The sequence below is a fragment of the Pelodiscus sinensis genome, chromosome 4, assembly GCF_049634645.1.
Source record: "Pelodiscus sinensis isolate JC-2024 chromosome 4, ASM4963464v1, whole genome shotgun sequence".
In the NCBI taxonomy this organism is placed as follows: Eukaryota; Metazoa; Chordata; order Testudines; family Trionychidae; genus Pelodiscus; species Pelodiscus sinensis.
This window is the reverse complement of record NC_134714.1, coordinates 42,623,979-42,647,365: the sequence shown is the minus strand read 5'-3', so window position 1 is coordinate 42,647,365 and position 23,387 is coordinate 42,623,979. Positions and strand designations below refer to the sequence as shown.

Sequence of the window (23,387 nt, the reverse complement as noted above, 5' to 3'; positions counted from 1 at the left end):
TAGATCTAAATGGTGAATGATCAAAGGGAGACAAAGCGTGAGAAGATGAATCCAAGAAAGTGTTTTGAGCTCATCAGTATCTAGAGCCTCCTGCCTGTGGCCAGAAAAGAGAATGGACCCAAGCAGTAAGGAGCAGCAAGTTGTCCTGATTAAACATAGAGCCCTGCTTCCTGAGGGAATAGGGCAAGGGCCTATAACGACAGTAGCCTCCTGTTTACTTCCCCATTTCTCTGTCCCTCCTTCTTCACTATCTCTGGCTGCATAGAGGCCTGGTGGACACACAGAAGCAGATGATACGAGACCAACGGTGGCAGCAGAGGAGAGAAGAGTCACGGCAGAAGAAGGAGAAACACAAGAGTGAGCGAGTGCTGCAGACTTTCAAGAATGCTATGGAAATGGTCACACCACGCAGTTCCCTGGTGATGTCCTCTGGCCATTAGCCACTGGCACTGCCCAAGTCTGATTTAGCCCACTTCTCAACTACTTCTTTTAGCTCATGGCGCCAACCAGTCACCACCAGGATATCCACAAACAGCCAGAACTCTGCTGAGCCCTCATTCAGTGAGCAAAAGGGCCCCACCAAAAATCAGCTATCCCAGAGCAAACCTCATTCAGTCTCACAGAACACATGATATACTACTTCTGGCCCAACCTCAGCATTTCAGAAGCCCAAACCCACTATCAATATATCATAGCAACCTCTGACCTCGAAACATATTCCAAGGCCCAGTCTAGTGACACAGCCACTTCTTACAAGGTGATGCCACTGGGAACTAGAAATTCTGCTCATAAGGTCCACTACTTGGCCAGGAACTGCCATGCTGCCTCATCACCACAGAAGCATGGATATAGTGCTCAGTTGCCCAAATGACAGGACTGAGACAATGGGAAATGACCAGCCCAAGTAGGGATCAGGGAAGTGGTGATGTGGGTCTTGGAGAGTTATAGTAGATAGGGATGTGTTTGATTTCCTGGTAACAAATTCATTCCCTTTCTTCTATCCCCTTTTCAGTGCAGTTGATCTGTGCTGCAGAAATGCCCTACCTGGCCAAATGCAAACTACTAAATTTCACACCTCTCACACACTCACGTGAGGGGAAATAATACCCAGCACTATAAGAGTTAGTGGGACTCCACATTCTTGCTCACACTCACCTGGAAGTGTCAGTGATATGGTGTGCAGGCAATCAGATACCAAAGTGATGAGCACAATGGAAGCAGATTGATGAACAAGTTAGATGGAATAAGTAAGCTTGCTTCATTATCTCAAGTGCTAGGTGAGCTATTAGTACCTTCAATTTCCTCCACTAGTTAGGGCACTGTAACTGACAGTGCCTTGTGTTACAATACTCTCTGGGGGTATGTCTACACTACCACTAGTTCGAACTAGGGTGGTAATGTAGTCAACCAGAGTTGCAAATGAAGTCCGGGATTTGAATTTCCCGGGCTTCATTTGCATGTTGCCGGGCGCCGCCATTTTTAAATGTCCGCTAGTTCAGACTCCGTGCCCCGCGGCTACACGCGGCACGAACTAGGTAGTTCGGACTAGGCTTCCTATTCTGAACTACTGTTACTCCTTGTGTGATTTTGACCACTATAGTAGAGTCCCCATAGGTTATGGTATACTAACCAAGGTGAAGGTGAATTAGACAGTATTTAAGGTGCCTTTGCACACCACAGAGAAGAGCACTGTGATACTAAAAAGGACTGCTCGGTCACCCAAGGGGCTGCCATATTCCACTGCTGCATCAGTCCAGTGAAAAGTGACCCTATGTCCTGAGCCATCTATATGCAGGTCTGTAACTACAGCTCCTAGTATATCTGCACCTGCTGCTTTGCTGCTCACCTATCACCACAGAACATGAGAAAAGGTGAGTAGTTGATATCATGATTAGCATGTGAACTGGATTTAAGTGAGGGAAAATCACATAGAGTCACCACCCCTCTCTCATCCAGGTCTGTCGCAATCCAGAAGCATGACAACACTGAGATTTCTGGAGACAAGTTTGGATGCCGTGGGTGGCCATCAGATCCTACTGCATCTGAACTGATGCCCTAGGCTGTCCACACAGTTCTTGACATCCATCTTCACAGCCAGGGAGATGAACATATCTACTTAACTGCCTGGTCCACCAGAACAAATTTTCCAGAAGAAGCCAGATATAGCTGTCCACTCTGGTCAACAGTGATAGGTGGTACCATTTACTGTTACTTATAAGGTCTTGTCTTGAAAAGTCTGGACTGTACTTCACCTGGAACCTCACCTCAGCACCCAGGGAGGACCTACTAGAAGTACAAGACTCTGGAAGACGTAGTTCTGATGATCACTGAAATACACTAGCCTCTCCACCGCAATAAGGTAATGGTTAGAGGCTTAGGACCCCAGAGCAATCCTGGCCAATAGTAATTGTTGAACTGTGCTCCATCATTTGAATGGAAATCATTGCATAAGTTGGGTTTATTGAATATGCAGCTTTTTCCCACACAAATATGTAGAGAGAAAATATTTATAATAAAATAATTAAACATATATATATATATATGTACATACAAGCTCTGTTAAGTTAGGGTCTGGTCCTGCCCTTGTGGCAAAACTCCTATTTGATTTCAGTTGCATTGGGAATGTGCCCTTAAGTCAATGACTCTTCCCATAGTCTTCATGTATGTAAATCTTTGCAAAATTCAGGCATTACTATGTACTATTGGTAAAAACACCAAACTTATGTTCAAATATGAAACAAGCTTAAAATGATTGTACTTATTTCTGTGTGAATTTCTACACCTCTTTTGACTTTGCACAGATCTCTTTTTTTTTTTTTTGCCCACAGGTTATGCTACAGTGAACTTAGTAACACAGCATGTATTGGTCTTTTGGACTGAAACAGTACAAAGGCTTAGAATAATATTGTTTAAGGCATGAAGGGACCACCTGATCATATAGATTCTGGGAAATGGGTTCACATGAGACAAAATAAAAAAAAATGGTTTGGAGACCAAAAGTGTGAAATAGTTGAGAAACCCTGTATTGGTTTGTAGAATTGTCTCCTCAAGGGAAATGACAGAAGTCTCAGAATCTGAAATTTTAAAAGATGGATTAGACACTACTTGGAGAATAGGATGTAAGGAACACTCCTTCTCTTACCCAATCAGGGAGAGGGTGGCGGTGGAGTATTGAGGTACAGTACTGGAAAGATGGGACCGATTAGGTAATCTTCATCTCTGATGCTATGATACATTTCAAAGGAAGGAAGTGACAGAAGCAGGCGCTCTGGGAGAAGGACATTTTTGTTTATGTTAGTGAAAAATATTTCTTATTATCTTGTGATGTTTAACAAATAAGTAAAAAGAACTGATGATGCTATTCAAGGGCCTGATGTCTTGCGCTTCATTAAGCCAATCTGGTCTGCTACCGTGTTTGCTTCTCTTGCTACGCATCAGGATGGTTTCTTTCTGTGCTTTCAATAAGGCTTCTTTAAAATACTGCCAGCTCTCCTGGACTCCTTTCCCCTTCATGTTATCATCCCAGGGGATTCTGCCCATCACGTCTCTGAGGGAGTCAAAGTCTGCTTTTCTGAAGTCCAAGGTGTGTATTTTACTACTCTCTTTTCTTCCTTTGGTCAGGATCCTGAAATCTACCATCTCATGATCACTGCTTCCCAGGTTGTCACCCCCTTCTACTTCCCTTATTAGTTCCTCCCTGTTTCTGAGCAGAAGGTCAAGCTGCGCATGGCCCCTGGTCGGATCCATCAGCACTTGTACCAAGAAGTTATCCCCAGCATTCTCCAAAAACTTCCTGGATTGCCTGTGTACTGCCATATTGGTCTCCCAACAGATGTCAGGGTGATTAAAGTCCCCCACAAGAACCAGAGCCTGCAATCTGGAAGCTTCTCTCAGTTGTCCAAAGAAAGCCTCATCTATCTCATCTACCTTTTAAAAGGAAGCTCACGCACCTTTTTCCAAAAGAGCTCTTGGAAAAAGGCTTCTTCCTCGTAGAAAGAAGTTTACCAATGTCAGAAAAAACCTTCTGTTCTTGTGATTTTTTTCAAAAGAACAAGACCGCAGTGAGAACATAAATGACTTTTTTTGGAAAAATGGTCGTTTTTCCGAAAAAAAAAAACCTCTGTAATTTAGACATAGGCACAGACTTGTTATTGAAACTGAGGACTCCTGTTTTGCAAGGATTTTTGTCACATATAAGGACAGCTTTTTATCTTAGCCACTAGGTGTCATGTCTGTATCAAAAGTCGGAAGATGCCATGGGCTGTCTCATGCCTTGGGAGAGATGTGTTGATGTTAGTACTGTAGCAAGTGCCATAATATTAGCACCAAAAATTACATGCATGTAGCTTGGGTTCTTTTTGGCAACTAGATTCTTCTCAGACAATCTCCTGCCCAGGGCCAGTCCTCGGATACCCTTGTGGATCTCCTTTGCTCTTTCCTTCCTGAAAAGCATTGCCACTGTGACCTCACCTTTCCTCTAAGGCAGGGGTGGGCAATAATTTTTGGCCAGGGGTGACTTGAAAATTTTGAAATTTTTGGAAGGGGCAGGGCCTAAACCAGATGGGGAGGGGCCAGGATGCTTCTGGGCTTCCCCCCCACAGACCATGATTTGTCTGGAGGTGGAAGAACCTCTTTGCCCCCCCTTCCCACCAGGCACCCATGCCCCTGGCAGGGTGGGAAGAGGCTTAGCACGCTCCCCCATCCCCAGGCCAATCAGGGTCTGGAGGCGGGGGAGCATGCGAAGCCTCCTCCTGCCCTGCGAGCAGTGCATGGCACTTTGAAGTACCATGTGCTCCTCACAGGGCCGGAGCAGGGTGAAGGAAGTTTTGTGCAGTTCCTCCACCCCCCAGACCCTGATTGGCCTGGGGGCAGCGGGAGTGTGCAAAGCCTCCTCCCACCCTATCCCACCCCGCGAGGTGCACGTGTCACTTCAAAGTGCCACACACTCTTCACAGGGTAGGATGAGACTTCGTGTGCTCCCCCGGCCCCAGGCCAGTGAGGGCCTAGCAGGGGCGAAGGAACTGCGCGAAGCTTATTTCACCCTGCCCCCGCCCTGCGCTAGCGTACGCACTTTGAAGTGCCGCGTACCCCAGGCCAATCAGGGCTTGGGGGCAGGGGAGCGTGTGACGTCTCCTCCCGCCCTGCGAGAAGTGCATGGCGCTTCAAAGCACTGTGTGCTCCTGGCAGGGCGGGAGGAAGCTTCGCGCTCCCCTGCCCCCAGGCCCTAATTGTCCTGGTGGCGGGGAGCAGCAGGGCCTCTGTAGGCTGGATCAACCTGCTTGCCGAGCCGGATCTGGCCCGCAGAGGCCTTTTTGCCCACCCCTGCTCTAAGGAGAGCTAGCAGTGGCACCAACACTTTCTAGGTGTCAGTCATGCCATGGCTGATCTTGCTATCTTAAGTGTGAATGCCCAAGCTTGACTCACAAGGTGGCCTGAAATCAGGGAGCAGTGACCAGCCTATTCAAAGTCCTTTTTATCAGTCCCTTTGCACTGTGCCACATCAGCTGTTCAAACAGCATTACCAAAAGGTATGCAGCATTAAACAGCCTATTGGTGCAGCAACAAAAGCAAAAGTAGAAAAGATAAAAGATAGAATACGTAGCAGTGTGACTATGAGCAGAAGAAATGTGGCTGTGTGTCCATCATTATCCACAAGAGAACTCCAATGGCCTTAATGTATCATCTCAGAATACAACAAAAACACTTTGTCTTGTGAAATGGACAATCAGTTAAGGCCTTACCAGTGCCAAGTAGAGTAGGACAATCATCTCCCATATCTAACATATGGAAATCTTGTTAACACAACTTAGAAGTATATTAGACTTTTTTGCAACTCTTACATTGTTGCCTCTTATTCAATTTGTGATTTATAGCCCCCATATCCTTTTCTGCAGTACCACTGCCTCACTTGTTATTTCCAATTTTGTAGTTGTGCATTTTATTTTCCTTCCTCAATGTAGTACTTTGTGCTTGTCTTATTGACTTTCATGTTGTTGATTTTAAACCACTTCTCCAATTTGTCAAAGTTGTTTTGAATTCTAATCCTGTCCTTCAAAGAGCTTACAACCCCACTGAGCCTGGTGTCACCCACAAATTTTATCAGCACTCTCCAATGCATTATTCAAGACATTAATGAAAATACTGAATTGTACTAGTACAAGAACAAACCTGTGAGAGACCACTAGTACATTCCTCCAGTTTGACAGTGAACCACTGATACCTATTCTTTGAGTACAGTCTTTCAACCAGTTGTGCACCCACCAAGTCACCAAGTAAAGTCACCAAGACAGCATTTCAATAGTTTGCTTATGAGAATATCATGTGGGCCTGCATCAAAATCCTTACCAAAATCAAGATACATCATCTCTACAGCTTGCCTTCTATCCACTATACCAGTAACTCTGTCAAAGAAGAAAATTAGGTTCTTTTGGCATGATTTTTGTTCTTGACAAATCCATGATGGGTGTTCCTTTTTAATCCTATTATCCTTAAGGTGCTTACAAACTAATTTGTTAATCATTTGTTCCAGTGTAGTTTCAGATACTGAAATTAGCCTGACTGGTCTATAATTCCCTGGTTCTCTTTGTTTTCCCTTTTAATGACAGTTGCTAAGTTTGCCCTTCTTCAGTCCTCTGGGACCTCGGCTGTCCTCCATGAGTTCTAACGGCTCCAAGTTTGCTTCAGCTAGTTCTTTGAGGCTATGCCTACACTGTGCAGTTATTTTGAAATAAGCTATTATGGAAGAGATTTTCCAGAATAGTTTATTTCAAAATAGCGCATCTACACACAAAATGCATTTTGAAATAGCGCGTAGCTATTTTGAAATAGAGCGTCCACGCTGATTGGATGCTGAATCACATTTAAGGCCACCCAGAACCAGTTCAAGCAGAGCATCAGGTCAGTAGTTACTTTGTGTGGCTGCTGCTTCAGGCTATCTGAGGCTTGTGCTTGAAGGGACCCCCCTGGACAGTCGGTTGTCAGGTTTCCCTGCTTACTTGCCTACCTTTCTGAGGGACAGCAAAGCATTTTCTCTTCTTGCTCTGGTTGACCTGCTTCAGGACACCACAGCTCTCTCCACTATGGAGCTGGGGCCGCCTCCGAGGCAGTCTTTAGCTCTTGCAGCTTTTGCTGCAAGTCATGCAGCAGTTTCTGCATGCACCTTCCCAGGCTCTGCAGGAACCCAACCCCCAGTGTTTGTGGCAGACCCTCCTTGGGTATGTGCGGGCACAGCTCCTGTAGCTGGATGCTGCCTGCACTGTACTGGATGCCGTGCCCCACTGCATCTGGCGTCTGGACACCAACGCAGGCTGGTGGGACCACATAGTTCTATAGCGCTGAGGAGACCAACCATGGCTCCAGAACGCCTGCCTTGAGGCAATGGGACACGCACATGAGGCCTGCCATCCCCCTCCAGAAGTGTGTCGCCATCGCCCTCTGGAAGCTCTCCACGCTGGCTAGCTACCGATTCGTGGGGAACCAATTTGGTGTGGGGAGATCAACCGTCAGGGCCCTGGTCATGCAGGTATGGCATTCTTGGGCTATTGTTCCAGGGGTGGGGGTGGGGGTGGGGGTGGAAGGATGGAATGGGCGTCCCTAGGGAAAGTGGTGGTGGGGGTGGTGCAAGCCTCCTCTCTGGGTTTGTTCAGTCCTACCCTCATAAAGCCCTGCCAGGAGTTGAGGTGATTGGAAGGGGTTGCTCCTCTTGCAGCTGGTCTGACTGTGGAGAATAAAGAGAGATGGTCAGTCATCCCAGGGGACAACAGTGCCTGAAGCCTAGCTCCCATCTGTGAGCTGAGAGTGAGAGTTCTCTTCTCTGTTGCAGGCCATGTGCTTGGAGCAAGGCCATGTGCGCTATGGCCAGTGGGCCCACATGTCCCTGGAAGTAGATGCTGCTCCAAGGCTGTGGGCATGCCCATGTGCTGTGTACAGGACTGCTGTGTGTGTGTGTGTTGATGTCCCCAGTCTCTTTCTTGAGGTGAATTGTGGAGGGAGGGCGTCCCACCCTGGGTGAGGAGCATGGCAGGCCTCTCCAAACACCCTGTGGCCAATAGCACAAGGGTCCTCTGTGGCAGCCTCCTGGGGCCGTGTGCCCAGGAGCGACACAGCATATGCTCCCATGTGCACAGGCTGCTGCATGATCCGCAGCCAGCAAGGGCCAAATGTGGAGCACCCAGCTCACCCTCACCCTGGCCATCTTCTCTACCCCCTGTATGAAGGGAAAATGATGGCACTCACATGATATACCTTCCCCATCCTCAGACAATGCCTGGGACACATCTACAGGGAATATTTCAGGCTCCTGGGTCAGCTGTGTGCTGATACTGGCCTCGTCTGGGTCCTGCTCATCCTCCTCCTTCTCCTCCTCGTCTCTTCCCCACCATGAGGACAATGACGGGCGTCTTGAGCCTGGAGTCTACAACCAGGATGCAGTCCAGCTCCTTAAAGTAAAGGCAGGTTTGGGACTCTGTCCCAGATTGGGAGGTGTCCTCCCTGGCCCTAGTATAAGCCTGGCGGAGCTCTTTGACCTTCATCTGCACCTGTTCTTAGGTATGGATGTGGCCTTTAGTTACCAAGCTGTTGGCCATCTGGCCATAGACATCCACATTCCTGCATCTGGTGCAGAGATCCTGGAGGTTGCTCTCATCCTCCTAAACCTCAATAAAGTCCAGGATCTCCACACCAAATCAGGAAGGCGCATGTCTTTTCTGGCCTCTGGCAGGCTCCTGGGAGCTGTCTGACTGCTCCCTGGGAGCAGTGGAGGGTTGGGTGGGAGCATCAGACTGGCTCATTTCTGGAGAAAATCAAGTCAGGTGCAGCTGCAAGGTGGCTCAGGGCTATCAGGCCTGCTGGGAGCCACAAACCCTTTCTGCAGAGGCTGCAGCTTTAAGGGCTCCGGGGTGGGGTGGGAGGGAGGAATAAGTAGGAATAAGAGCCTCCGGAAAAGGGTGCTTTTTCCGGAGGATCGGGGCCAGTGTAGACGCTCTTTTCCGGCTTTTTTAAAAGCCGGAAAAAAGCGGCGGACATTTTTATTTAAATGCCGCGGGGGATATTTAAATCCCCCACGGATTTCCCTATGACGACTCATGAAATTTACATGCCCCTTCCGGAAAAGGGGCCAGTGTAGACGAGCCCAATGTGTTTATAGAATCTTTTTAGTGCCATCTGTGTCCCTTGTTAAACATAACTGATTTTGTGCCTTTACCTTTCTGATTTTATCCACACATGCTTGTGTTAGTCTGTGGTATTCATTCTTAGCAATCTTTCCATGTTTCCACTTTTCATTGGATTCATTTTTATTTCCATTTCATTAAAGAGTTCTTGATGGAAATATATTGACCTTTTCCCATTTTTAATTCACATCAGGATAGTTTGATCTTGCCCCTTTAATACTGTCTCTCTGGGAAACTGCCAGCTCTCCAGAACTCCTTTTTCTCTTAGATTTTCTTTCCATGGGAGCTTACCTAGCTGTTCTGAGTTTGATAAGTCTGTTTTTTTAAATTCATTGTCCTTATTCTGCTTCTCTCACTCCTTCCTCTCCTTATAATCATGAAATCTACCATTGCATGATCACTTTCACACAAATTGCCTTCCACCTTCTGATTGGCTACCAATTCCTCCTCCTTGGTCAGAATCAAGTCTAAAATGGCTGTCCACCTCGTTATTTCCTCCACCTTCTGAAACAAAATTGTCTCCAATACATTCCAAGAATTTATTAGACATTTTGTAGTTTGAGTTATTACCATTCCAAGAGATGTTGGAGTAGTTACTGTCAGGTCTTGTGTTTTGGGTATTTCTGTTATTCATTCTAGAACTGCCTCATCTATCTCTTCCTGATTTGATGCTCCACAGTAAATCCTTACCATGACCTCATTCCTGAGGATGAAGCATTTTCTCCCCTTTTGTCTTCATCCAGAGACTTCCAACTGGTTTAAATACTTCTCGATCTCAGAATAAGAGTATATATTCTTGATGCATAATGTAACACTTCCTCCCTTTTTTCTCTTCCTGTCTTGCCTGAACAAAGTATAGCCCTCTACATCAATATTCCAGTCATGAGCTTCATCCTATGACATCCCTGTGATGTAAATCAAGTCATAATATAGCTTATGTACCAATACTTCCAGTTCTTCCTCTTTATTCCCCATACTCCTTACATACTGTATATGTAGGATGCTGACCTAATTCCCACCACAACCACACACTTTTAGTCCACTTGTTGCTTTTAGTGACCCTATTGTAATTTTCCTTTTCTCTCTACACCAACTCTCTGTTAAGGTCATTTTTTTATACTTGTCCACTGTGTTTTGTCATATGTCTCCTTTGAATGCAGTTTACAAAGTTAACACCTATTACATGGTGTGTCTGTGGCTATGTCTACATTGCTGGGGGGGGGTTGGCAGAAGATATGCAAATCATACTCTCATTTGCATATCTTCTGCCGATCCGTTCGTGGAAGAGGTTTTACTGCTAAAAAGCCCCGTGCAGATGGGGCCATTTGTTGGGGGAAAAAAACCCTTTTTCACAAGATCCTGTAAACCTCATTTATTGAGGAAAAAGGTTTTTTTTCGACAAATGGCTCCATCTACACAGGATTTTTTAATGGCAAAACCTCTTCCACAAAAGGGCTCAGCAGAAGATATGCAAATGAGATCACGATTTGCATATCTTCTGTAGAAAAAAATGGCAGTGTAGATGTAGCCTCTACCCAAAAGTTCTTACGCAAGAGTGCATCTACACTACCATGTGCTTTTGCATAAGAGATGTGCTTTTGCGCAAAAGTGTCCATAGCAGCGTGGACACTCTTTTGCACAAGAAAGCTCTGATGGCCATTCTAGCTATAGAGGTTTCTTGTGCAAGAAATCCATGTTGCCTGTCCACACTGCCTTCTTGCGTAAGAGCTTTTGTGCAAAAAGGCTTATTCGTGAGGAGAGGAATAACACTTCCGCAAGAAGCCCTCTTTTCCGACGCTGTACTGTAAATTTACTTGCACTAGAATATGTGTGCATTGTAGACGCTCTGCAAGTTTTTGCGCAAGAACAGGCATTCTTGCGCAAAAAGCCTGAAGTGTAGACATAGGTTAAGGCTACGTCTACACTGGCATGATCTTGTGCAAGAACTCTTCCAGAAGAGAGCGTCTACTCTGGCATGTGCATTTGTGCAAGAGATGTGCTTTTGTGCAAGAGCATCCATGCCAGTGTAGACACTCTCTTGCGCAAGAAAGCTCTGATGGCCATTTTAAAGATAGGGCTTTCTTGCGCAAGAAATTCATGTTGCCTGTCTACACTGGCCTCTTGCGTAAGAACAGTTGCGCAAAAGGGCTTATTCCTGAGCAAAAGCGTCAGAGTTCTCCCGCAAGAACTCGCGGCCAGTGTAGACAGGCAGCAAGTTTTTGCGCAAAAGTGACTGCTTTTGCGCAAGATCACACCAATGTAGACACAGCCTGAGTGTCTAACTCTGTCTTTCTCCAGGAGTGTGCAGGAGGATCTGCACTGTTCAACCCTGAGTTTCACATAGCAGCTGTGGAAGGGATTTTTGGCTGTTATTCCATTTCCAGCTGGCAGAGGGCACTCTATGTATATGAACATCCCTGTATGTGTAGGTCCCTGGCAGCACTCTCTCTCTCTCTCATACACACACTTTCTCTCTCTCTCCCTCTCTCTCTCTCTCTCTCTGCACTGAGAAGAGGTTTTGTAAACCCCTTAAAATCCAGTCAGGCGACAGGCTTGTGAGCCAAAGAGGGCGCGTGAGGCCCCAGGACTGCCAGGCTGATCGGATAAGTTTGAACTTTGCAGGGTTGTTCCTTTGCAGAGGGACCACCCCTGTGCTCCCATGGATCACTGGGCGGTCTAGTCCAAATGCCACATTGTTTTGCTGTGCAGTGAAAAAGCCACAACGCAAGTTTCTCTCTGGGGGGTGGAGACAGACACAGGCGGAGCCAGATCTCAAGTACTTGAACCTTTAACTTCCTTTTCCATAATTTGGAACATACTTGTCCCCCTTCCAGAACCTATTTTATTTAATTCCTTCCTTCAGGCTGTAGAAATGGGTTTTTAAAAAAAGTCCTGCTGCTTATCGGAGGCTCCAGAGCAAGCCAGGGAAATTTGAGTGTGCAACCCTCCCCATCCATCTCTGACACAACTGCTCAGAGGAACCAGATTTCCCTTCCCTCGGGGTTGTGGCTGCTGAAGTCACAGGTTTTGAACACTTTTGCCTGAGCCAAGAACAAAAAAAAGTCTCATCTGCAAAAGAAAAGCACCTCTTTTTGCTTTGTACCATGCTTGTGCTGTTCAGAGAGGAAGGAATCAAAAACAGATCTAGGAGGCACTTACAGAGCTTGGGGCACCCACTTCAGTGCCTGGAAATAAAACAGCTTGTTTGCCCTTACACATCTTCTGGTCTCTTCTCTTGAATAAATATTCTTCCTCCCTAGTGTTACCCATTCATTTTCTACCCCCTTCAACTTGCCTCTGGGTCTCCTATGTTTCCCAAGGAACTGAAGCCAATATAACTTCCTCATGTTTACCTCTACCAGTGTAACCCCAGACATCAACTCTGGGATTAGTCTGAGTTAACTGCTGCATTAGAATGTTTTGCGGGGAGTGCCTGCTTGTTTATGGTAGGCCCTACAACTATGCTGAATGGATACATTGATGAAAATTGGTGGTGCAGTTGATTCAGAAAGCAAGAGGAACACTCTGAACTTAGAATCCTGAGGATCTTCTGAGCAGATCTGGACCACCAGGCAGCTGGACAACCTGATAGTAATGGCCTTGTTCACTTCCCCATTGTCTCTATTCCATCATCTGGCCCGTGAAATGGGCATTGCTGCAACCCCTCCCTGAGCATAATTCAGAAAAGCACAGTGCGGGGGAGAGGCATTGTGTTTGCATTGCAATGGAGGTAAGTTGTTGGGGTGTAGAAGAGGGAATCCTAGCTGCTTGCTCCCCAGAACTGCCTCCATCATGTTTTTGAGGGGATATCACATATACGTGGTGCCAGTCAGGCTCTTTAGAATTGTCAAGAGGCCTCAGCCATCCTTGCTATAGATCCCTCCAAGCCAGAAAAACATATATGGGAGGGGGAGCTCCAATGCTGGTAGCAACTGCCCTGGGTCTTGATGACATCTGCTAATGCATGTGTTTGTGAGTAAGTGCATGTCTCAGGGAAGCTGTGAATAGTCCCAGAAAGGAGATAAGTGCATGTGTGTATTACTGGAGGCAACTGCATTAATGTGTTAAGAGGGGACGATATCTGTATGTACAAGGTAGGGGAACTGTGTGTGTTCCTAAAGAGAGCTATGAGTTGGAGGGGACAGGGTATGGAGCTGTGCAGAAGAAACATCCCTTGTGTGCCATATACCATTCCCATTGCCCCTCCCACTCGTCCACCCACACACATACTGTGGACTGCCAGGATGGGAGAGGGAATTAACAGGGCCATTGCATTTCATCTAGTGTTTGGCTAAAGGAAAGAGAGCCACAGTAGGGTCTCCCATTTTCCCTGGCCGGGGAACAGACAGAGGTGGTGGGCTTGCCTTTTTTCCTTCTTTGCCTCCCTAAAGGGGTGGGGGAGCAGCTGAGGAAGAGATCTTCTTGTGAAAAGGAGGCAGTGGATAGGGGAATCCCAGCTAAAAGAAGCTTCTTCTTTACCTGTGCTGAGCTCACATGAAGCCCCCCAAAGTCCCCATTCAGACACAAACTCCTCCTGCTGTTCCCACTTCACAGCTCCCCGCCAGAAGTCCTCATTTCATCAAAGGGGGTATATCTACACTACAGAATTTTTTTCGGAAAAACAGCGTTTTTTCCGAAAAAACTTCAATTACATACACACTGCAATTGCATTATTTTGGGAAAAAATTGAAAAAACTGACATTGGTAAACGTCTTTCTACGAGGAAGAAGCCTTTTTCCGAAAGAGCTCCTTTGCAAAAAGGCGTGTGGACGGGGAAGAGGGAGTTCTTTCAGAAGAAGAGGAAAGAGGAAAAAGCACAGGTGGCCTGATGGCCATTCTGCCCATAGTAATCACAGCTTACATGCAAGATAATGTCTATTCAGTGTGGATGCTATCTGTCGAAAAAGCAGATTGCATTTTCAATGTGCTTTCGCAGTGTGGACGCTCTCTTTTGGAAGAAGTCTTCTGGAAAAGCTTCTTCCGAAAGAAGCCTGCAGTCTAAACATAGACAGAGAGAGAAGGGGGAATTCTGAGGGAGAAGCATCCACACAAGTCGGAGAGGAGTGGGGTCTATGTCTCTGTTTTTAGCAGATGGGGAGCTTTGCTCCCCCACACTCACATCTGCTTTTAACCCATCCCCCAAACACCAGCTAAATCACCAAAGTAAAATTGTTTTGTCTCTGCTGATTCAGGAGTTTCTGGAGAAAGGGTGAATTCAGACCTGGGTTTCTGGTTGCTATTGTTCAAGAACAAATCAAACTGTTGAGGGAATTTTCATTCTGTGGCTGGCACAGAGACAAGTTTAAAATTTACATAGGAAACCAGGAGTATTAGTAATTACTGGTGCTACTTGTGTGAAGGGTGTGAGAGGGCAGGGCCAGAGTACTAGTGATCACTGTCCAGTATTTAACAGCCCTTCAGATGGCATAAGTTAAAGCTATAAGCCTCATTTGTCCTTAGCCTTGGTTCCTATGCTGAATGGAGTTTGGATGGGTCCAAAGAGCTGAGCCAGTATCTATAGGTAGACAGTTTTTATTATATAGCAATCAGCTATCCCAGCTGCCTCTCCACATATGTTGGTTATTACCTTGTAGAAGCGAATATTGGGAAAGAACTTGAAGGAGGAGAGGGTAGTAGGTTTCTGGATCAGTTCAGGGAAAGCATGGAGACCATATAGGAGAAGTTAAAGCAGAAAGGGGAAGATAAAACAATTAGGTGGTCAAAAGTGGCTGAATTGGCACCACAGATGGGGTGGAGGGCAATGTCACAGGAGACAATAGCACAAAAATAAGGAGAGGCAGGGCTGGGAATGACCTTAAAGTGAGGATAAGCAGCTTGAACTTAATGCGATGGGAAAGGGTGGGGGGACAGACAGTGAAGGGATTTAAAGATGAAGGTAACATAGAACATTGGGCAAAGGAGGTGATCATAGTAGTTATACTTTGAATGAACTAGAGGGATGTGAGGCAGGAGCTGAGAAGGTGGAGGTTGAAGTAATCAGGATAGTAGATGATGACAGCAATAACCAGGATGTCATCACCATGAGCAGGTTGGCATCTAGTCATATCCCATGACAATGTGCACAGTTTCCAGGTTCCTGAATCCCAAAGAGTATTCCATACAGGGATCCTCCCTCATCCCTATACAACAGAGAAGAAGGATGTCTTGTGGTTAAGGTAAAGTCGTAGGAGTCAAGAATGCCCAATTTCTTTGGCACTAACTTGCTGTGTGACCTTTCTTGCTCTCTGATTTTTAATTTTCCCCTCAGTAAAATGGGATGAATGACACTGATGTAAATTGTGAAAGGGAACTTATGAATGTACAGAGCTTTGAGATCCTCCAGGGAAAGGGGGTAGGAACAAGCAAAGGGCTGATATGACATTTTGAAAAGGCAAAAGTGTCTGTGAAAAAGAAGGGGCCTGATGAAGAATCTCACCCCAATACTATTGCCAGCATATTCCAGTAGTCTTCAGATCTTTCTTCATAGCAGTCATGGGGCCAGGTGAAAACTAAACAAGTCCATGGTTGAATTTGCTTTTACAGGACTGGGCTCTGCTTGAAAATCCTAGGAAACCTCCTGAGTCAGCAGCTCACTCGGAATAGCCTAGATTCCCAGACACTGTAACTTGATTCCACTCCTGGCTCAGAGCAGCCACTAGCTGAAAGGCAAAATAAACCCCCCTCTTGGCCCATTAATGAGGCCTATTCTGAGTTCAGGAGAAACTAGTCTGACTGATGAACTCCCTTGGCTCAGGGGCTCTAGGCTGGGGTTGCTGGGAGAGTTATTCTTTCTTTATTCAGCAGATGGAATTATGTTAATGGAGAGCATATGGGAGGGGAGGGAGTGCTGTGGAGATGGCTGGAGTAGAGCCAGACTGTGTCAAAACCCCAAGAAACCTACCCTCCATCCAGGCAATACAGAAGCAGGCCATGGAGAGACAGATGAGAAGTCCAGCTGTGATATGAGGGAGTTGGGAAACCGCATTTCAGCCCTCCTCCCGTCTGCCACCTTCCTCTACAAACACAACATAGGAGTCAGTTTTATCACAGACTCGTAAAGTCAAAGAATTTAGATCATAAGCTCTTCTGAACAGTGAATATGCTTTAGCTGTGGGCCTGATCCTGAGAGTCTTGCTGTGGAATTCAATGCAAATAGGGGCAAAGTGCTATGTAATTTATGGTGCTATATAAAGGATTAACTATGCCTACCATAAAAGTTAGAGATGGAAAAGCCCCATTAATTTCGTCAGTCCATTTTTCAGGGCCAACACAGGATACTTGCCTATGGTATATTTCCTAATCAAGTGTGAAAAGGAGCTCGCATTTTGTAACTTTTTGCTGCAATTTAAACATGAGCCCCTGGTGTGATTAATGTATTACTTACTGCACAATTGTTTTGATACAGAAAGCAGTGGTAGTTAAAGTGCATCAAATGAGACCCACAGCTTAAAAATGGAGGTGTGGCTTGTGAAGAGTCTACAAATCCCAGCCTGCGGTATTTCAGCTTGAGCTGAAAAACTTTACATTAAAGATAAGAATGACTGAAATTAATCCCAGTTATAAAAATTAGGTGTTGCTTCTCAGCTCTTGACAAATTGCTAATGCCAAGTTTGAACACCCCTTGGTGCTCAGTTTGACATCATTCGCCCCTGCTGAATTAACTAAAAGGTACGTCTTCTCCGCAAAGTGAGCTCAGAGGACCAGCAGTTGGGTCTGAATGCCCATGTTAGCCTAACTTGGGTTTATGTAGCCTCACAGGAAAGCCACACTCAAGTTACTGTTCCCTCTCAAGTGTTATCCTCATCTTGCACATTGTTGCCAGTGCTTCTGTAGGCGCATCCTTTGTGATGAAGTAAGTGCAAAGTAAACTGTGGGAAATAGTGTTCATCTTTCTGGACACATTGGGAGAATTGTGAAAAGGCACTGAAGGACTAGCAGAACTCAAGCGATTTATTCGGCATCCTCATTGTAAAGCAGCATTCAGACTCTAACCCCGCGATTCTCAAACTGTGGGTCCCGATCCCCCGGGGGGTCACGAGCAACTTAGAGGGGGATCGCAACTGGATTCAATTTTTCTCTTGAAAAAATTTGTGTATCTCCAGCATCTCAACTGGCAATCCATTGACACTGATCATGTGATTACCAATAGTCGGGCTTAGATTCTCTTGCAAATGTTCGTTTGTCCCCGATGTCTCCATTGGCAATCTAAATGCCGATCTCGTGATCTCAGACGGTAGGGGTTGGTTTCTTTTGAAAATATTCATGTGTCTCCAGTGTCTGCCGATGTGGCATATTATTTACTAGTACAACGTTTTTAGTAGTCCTTGGAGTGTATGTGAAGTTCCATTCTTTTATCAATTATTATAAATTTATAAAAACTTTTATCGGTTATTTTAAATTTTTAGCCTTACAACATGGAAAGTTTTTTGTTGGGTGGTAAGCGAAAAGCTGATGGCAAATCTACCTATACTGCTGATAAAAATAGGCCTAAATCAAGATTGTATGATGAAAGTTACATATCTTCTGGTTTCATGAGTGTTTTTGTTACTGGAATAGAACTTCCTCAATGTGTTATTTGTCAGAAAATGCTATCTGCTGAAAGTATGAAGCCAAGCAAACTAAAACTACATCTGGAGCAAAATGGAAAATTCAAATTTAGACATGTTTCCTACTTTAAAACAATTTATTGAAAGCAATAACACACATATTAGTGAAGATGTGAAATTCTGAATTTTAAATCACCTTTCTTCTTTAAAATTTCACTTTAAGAACTATTTCTCAGATATGGATATTGAAAAATTTGATTGGATAAGGAACCTATTTGACGCTAAACTAATAGCTGGTACACTCACTACTACCAAGGAGGAGCAAATCATTGATATCTCTTCTGACACTGCTTTAAAAATAAAATTCTCAACAATGTGTCTCTCTGAATTTTGGATCAGTTTGCAAAATGAGTACAAAGAATTAAGTGAGAAGGCTATGAACATACTGATCCTGTTTGCAACATCTTATTTGTGTGTGTCAGGGTTTTCTGCAATTGCTGCTATAAAAAGCAAATATAGATCAAAAGTAAATGTGGAACGAGAAATGAGAGTGGCTATCTCGACAATGAAACCCAGATTTCAAAAATTATGCAATAATAAAAAAGCTCATCCTTCACATTAAACAATATGATTCCAAATTTGATATTTTTTGTCTACTTCCAAAGAAATTACATTATCAAAAATTATTGGCATATTTATTTCTTGTGCAATCCTAATCCCAATAAAATGATTAGCTTTACTCGTGGCAGCGAGGGTGGGGTCACATTAATTTATTTAGCATTTTAAGGGGTTGCGGTATCACAAAGGTTGAGAACCCCTACTCTAACCTGTTCCCCAGGCATACCAGCTGGTGCAGTTTAAAAGCACTGCTAAACTCAGCTGAGATTTGTATGTGTGTGGACAGGACAGTGATTAAAGACAACTCCTCGGTAGGAGCATGGGCTAACTCTGCAGGGAAGACATACTTTGTAAGGGGAGAAAAGAGAACAGAATTTACATTTGAGCAGAAAGTTCAGGCTGGGAAACCAGTAGCCTCTCCTCACTATCCACAAAGTTAAAAACCTCAGGTGTCAGGGCAAAATGTTCTTAGTGGAGGGTTTTCAGCTGGGAAGTTCTTGAGTTCTTATATCTGACTGCTTTTGGAGATGCCTTTCTACACAGGCATCCACTCTACAAAGTCATTTGCTCAATGACCTGGAGACATGTCCCCAGTGATCATCCTATAAAATGATTAATCAGAAAGACAAACACTCTGCTTCTGCACACAGTGAAGAGCAGTGGCTGCAGGGAGATAGTGGTGGCTCTCTGATCCTTGAACACCTTACCCTTGATGAAAATTAGTGTAAAAAGGGACCTATTACTTTACACTACTATCTTATGTCTACTCTATGGGATTAGGCTGATTTAAGATACACAACTTCAGCTATGTTAATTGCATAACTGAAGCTGAAGTACCTTAACTCAACGTTTGGTGCTGTCCACACTGCAGGAAGTCAAAGGGAGAACAGTCTCCCTTTGACTGCCCTTACTCCTTGTGGAAGCAGGACTACCGCATTGACCGGAGTGCCCCTCTCAGTTCAAACTACTGTCTTCACTAGATCCACTAATTCAAACCCTGGAAGATTGACAGCGGCAGCTTTGATATTCCCAGTACTTAAAGGGCCTATTACTTTACACTAGCTTAAGCTCTGTAAGAAAGGTTATGGCAGTGGAGGTTCAGGTATATTGGAGCTCTCAGTTCCTCCTGTCCAATCCCTTTTCTGATTTTCTCAGTATGCTGAGGATGGGGGACAGCTGCCATAGAGGAGGCAGTGATGTCACCTGAGCCAGATTGACAGAGATTCCCACACCATAGGAGAAATTTTCCTGTGAGTATCTCCAGCCAGTTTAAGTTCACCTTATGCTGCATAAGTAACACAAAATGAATTTGGCAGACAGAGACCAGAGAATCCAGCCCGAAAGTGCCTTGCGGTGCAGAGAATATGGTACAAATGGAACTGCAAGATTGTCTAATTTTTGTAATCTGTCACCTAGATACTACAATGTATTAGAAATCCACAGACAAATTAGATGCGATTAGATCAAACTAGTGATGGCCCAAGTAACAGGTGATTCAGAGATTCAGAGGCTAGGAAAGTATCTAAAATTTAGTAGTTACACCTCCAAGTCTCTTTTATGCAGAAATAGGACCCCTCATCAGACTGGGTTTTCTCCTGAGATTTCTGATTCTTTGCTGTATCTGCAGGTTAGAAATGCCATGGAAAAAAGCTTTCCTCGTAGTATTTTGATAATTTCCCATATGGTTGCAGCTGGAACATAAAAGTCCAGAGATTATGACTGGGAGGAAAAAATGGCAAAGTTTAGTTAGATCTCAATAATGGTTCCATGAGGAGAGGCAAGATGGAGCTGGAACCATTTATATTCGTCACCAATCAGATATGCCTTGTGCAGAAGTTACTGAAATTTGATGGCTGATTATTGGTTTACATGGAATGAGTTAGAGAATCTCCATCTGGTTACCAGTACATGAGGGTCTGTTGTATTCTTAGTAACCGTGAACTGCATGAACAAGCACAACAGTGAGAGATAGCACATATGAGAAATATGTCTTACTGCTCCTTGCACTGTCCTTGTTCCGCAGTGATTAGATATGCAGACAGGTTGCAGACTCCAGGGTTCTCAGTGTGGCATCATTCTCTTGATCTACATTAACTGAAGAAAAGAACGATTTGGTTTTCATCAGAGGAAAAGGTTCGGGATGCAAAGCCAACAGGGTCTCCTCTGCACTCTCAAAAAGGACAGCAATTTATCGATCACTTCACATTTTTAACTAGTTCCAATTTACTTCACAACACTTCAAACACACAAAAGCTCAGCAAATCTCTAGAGCACACAGTAAAATGTGTTCTCACAGGCTGGAAAATTGTAATTCTGGATTTGAACAATTCCTGCTTACAATCAGACATGTCAAGCTTTAGAGAAAGGAGGGTTACTCATCTCATGCAATAACGGAGGTTCTTCGAGATGGCTGTTCCTGTGGGTGCTCTACCTTAGGCATCTGGGCGCTGCTGCGCCTCTAGTCAGAGAATTTTGGAAGCAGTGCCCTCAGTAGGCTGTGCATGTGAGGCATCTGGCATGCGCTGGTGTGGCTACTCTGAATGCGTAGCCAACTATCCCTTCAGTTCCTTTTCTGCCCTACAGATAGATGGTTCCAAAGCAGAGGGGAAAAAGGGTGAGTGGTGGAGCACCCACAGAGACAACCATCTCGAAGAACCTCAGTTACTACACAAGGTGAGTAACCCTCTTTTCTTCTTCTTCAAGGAGTGTCCTGTGGGTGCTCCACCTTAGGTGACTATGAAGCAGTACTCGTGCCCGGAGGAGGGAGCTACAGTTGGTCGCTTTTATTCACAGCAGCTAAAACTGTCTGGCCAAGGTGAGTGTCATGAGAGAGGTAAGTGTCAACTGCTTACTGCTTGGTAAACGTATGAGCAGAGGACCATGTGGCAGCCCCACAAATGTCAGTCAGAGGAATATTATTAAGGTGTGCTGCAGAAGTCACCATTGCTCTTGTGGAATGAGCACGTAGCTGCAGTGGAGGCCTCTGCCACAGTGCAGTCCAGATGAGCTCCTATGAATTCTAATTTTTGTGTTGGTGTGAATTTGCATTTCTGTAGATTTATCTGTAAATCTAGACTCTGAAACGTTGACATAGTAAGACTAACTGCCTCTTCTGCCCCTTAATATGTCTGTTCTTTTAACAGGCAGTCATCGAGATACGGAAAGAAGGTGAATCCCCACCTGCGTAGTATGCTGCCACCATGGCCAACACTTTGGAAAAGACCCTTTGAGCTTCCAAAGGGGAGCACCTTATATTGAAAATGTTCATTTTTCACTGATAAGTGAAAGTATTTTCTGCCTGCTGGGTGAATTGACACATAGAAGCACCCATCTTGCAGATCAAGGGTTGATAACCAATCACCTTTTTCTAAGGCAGGATTTATTGTCGATAGGGTGACCACCTTGAACCGTTGAGGGTAAATGTAATGATTGAGCCTTCTTAAATCAAGAATGGGCCTTCATCCTCCTGCTTTCTTTGTTGTAAGGAAATAGTGGGAGTAAAATCCCTTTCCCCTGTGACATTGGAGTACGGGTTCTATTACTCCCAGTTGGAGTAGGTGGTTGAGGAGGTTCTCGTGAGATTGTCCCTGAAGAGGGATGGAGAGGGAGTGTGGGTTGGAGGAATAAATAAAAAGGGGAGACAATAACCATTCTTGATAATGTCCAGTATCCATCTGTCCGAAGTGATAGAACTCCAGTTAGTGTTAGATGATTGTTGAAGGTAGAAGGTAGATGCCTTAGAGGTATGTGGGTTATTGTACCCTAGACTTGACCTTCAAAACATTTTTCTAGAACAGTGGTTCTCAAACTTTGTCTAGAGCAGCGGTTCTCAAACTTTTTGGCCCAGGGACCATCTGGCTCAATGTAAACCTTTCCGTGGACCACCAGTTGCTAATGGAAACCCATCATTAATTACATAATTACGCCCAAGCCATTTTGCTAGTGCTGCAGCTAGGGAGACTGGTTTAATTTAAATGATTAAACAAAGAGCTTTATTATTAGCTTTATTATTATTAAATTATTAATCTCCTTAACTTTCTCATGTTAGTTTATCAAACTTCATTTTAAATAAAATAAAATAAAATATTAATTTGTGTCTAACACATAAGTTTCAATGTTTTCTTTCTTTATGGCAGGTGAGGGGAACCTTTTTTGTGTCAGGGGCCCAATGTCCCTCAAAATGTTTCATGGGGCTTTAGTCTCACCTTGCTCTGAGCTATTTAAATGTTGTGTGGTACTTCCCCAAACATCCTGGTGTTAATGGGTGGACTCTTCTCTTGACAAAGCCCTAGCTGGGATGACTTATCTGAAGTTTGTACTTCTTTGAGCAGAGAGTTGGACTAGATAACCTCCTGATATCTCTTCTGACCCTAATCGTCTATGAGTCTATGGCTTCACTTCTGTGCCTCAGTCTCCTCATTTGTGAAATGGCAGGGATAGGTCTTCAGTTTTGCCAATGTAATCTTTCAAATGTCAGGCCCTTTAAAATCATGAGATTTCTTTTTAAGTAATATATTTTTGTTTTTTTAATGTGCCTTTGGGTTTTTGAGCCATTGGGGGAGGTGTCACATTTTTTAACTTTTCTCTGCTATCATGAAGGCTAGAAACTTGTTCAGTTTTTTAAATAAAAGCTGAAAGTTTCAAGTAACATCAAATATTATGAGACTTGCACTACTGGACTCTGGAAAGTGCTGAATGAAAAAAGGTGTAAGTGACAAATATTACTAAAGAGTTGAACATTTTATTGCTTCTACAGGACGACCTCATTTTACACACCAAGGACTCCTGGCTGGTTGGTGGGCTGGCAGGCCAGGCAGCTTGCCTCATTTCCAGCAAATATTTTGTCAAAAATGACACTTCCCGCAGCATGTTTCCATTTCAATAGGTCAGCATTTTCTGACAGAAAAAATATTGTTGGAAAATCTCCAAGCAACTCTGTTTCTACACCTAATGTTGTGTCCCACCTTCCCATCCCCCTAACCTAGTGTTTTCCCTAATCCTCCGTGATAGGGGCTCTGTATACCCCATTTTCCCCATCCTACATACCAGAATT

The 23,387-nt window shown here is 44.6% G+C and overlaps 2 protein-coding genes across 9 annotated transcripts in view; one reads left to right on the top strand and one right to left on the bottom strand.

Moving 5' to 3' along the window:
• The window catches only part of LRRC74A (leucine rich repeat containing 74A), a 36,682-nt gene extending 34,590 nt beyond the window's left edge, over positions 1 to 2,092 (top strand). For 3 of the 4 annotated variants that reach the window (XM_075926816.1, XM_075926815.1, XM_075926814.1), the window contains one exon: positions 266 to 2,092. In XM_075926816.1, the coding sequence (XP_075782931.1) occupies positions 266 to 440 (175 nt within the window). In that variant the 3' untranslated portion in view covers positions 441 to 2,092. The remainder of the gene's footprint in view (positions 1 to 265) is intronic. The other variant, XM_075926817.1, reaches the window with a different exon arrangement.
• Positions 1 to 23,387, bottom strand: part of ANGEL1 (angel homolog 1) — a 130,087-nt gene that overhangs the window by 55,798 nt on the left and 50,902 nt on the right. The gene's annotated exons all lie outside the window — the stretch shown is intronic.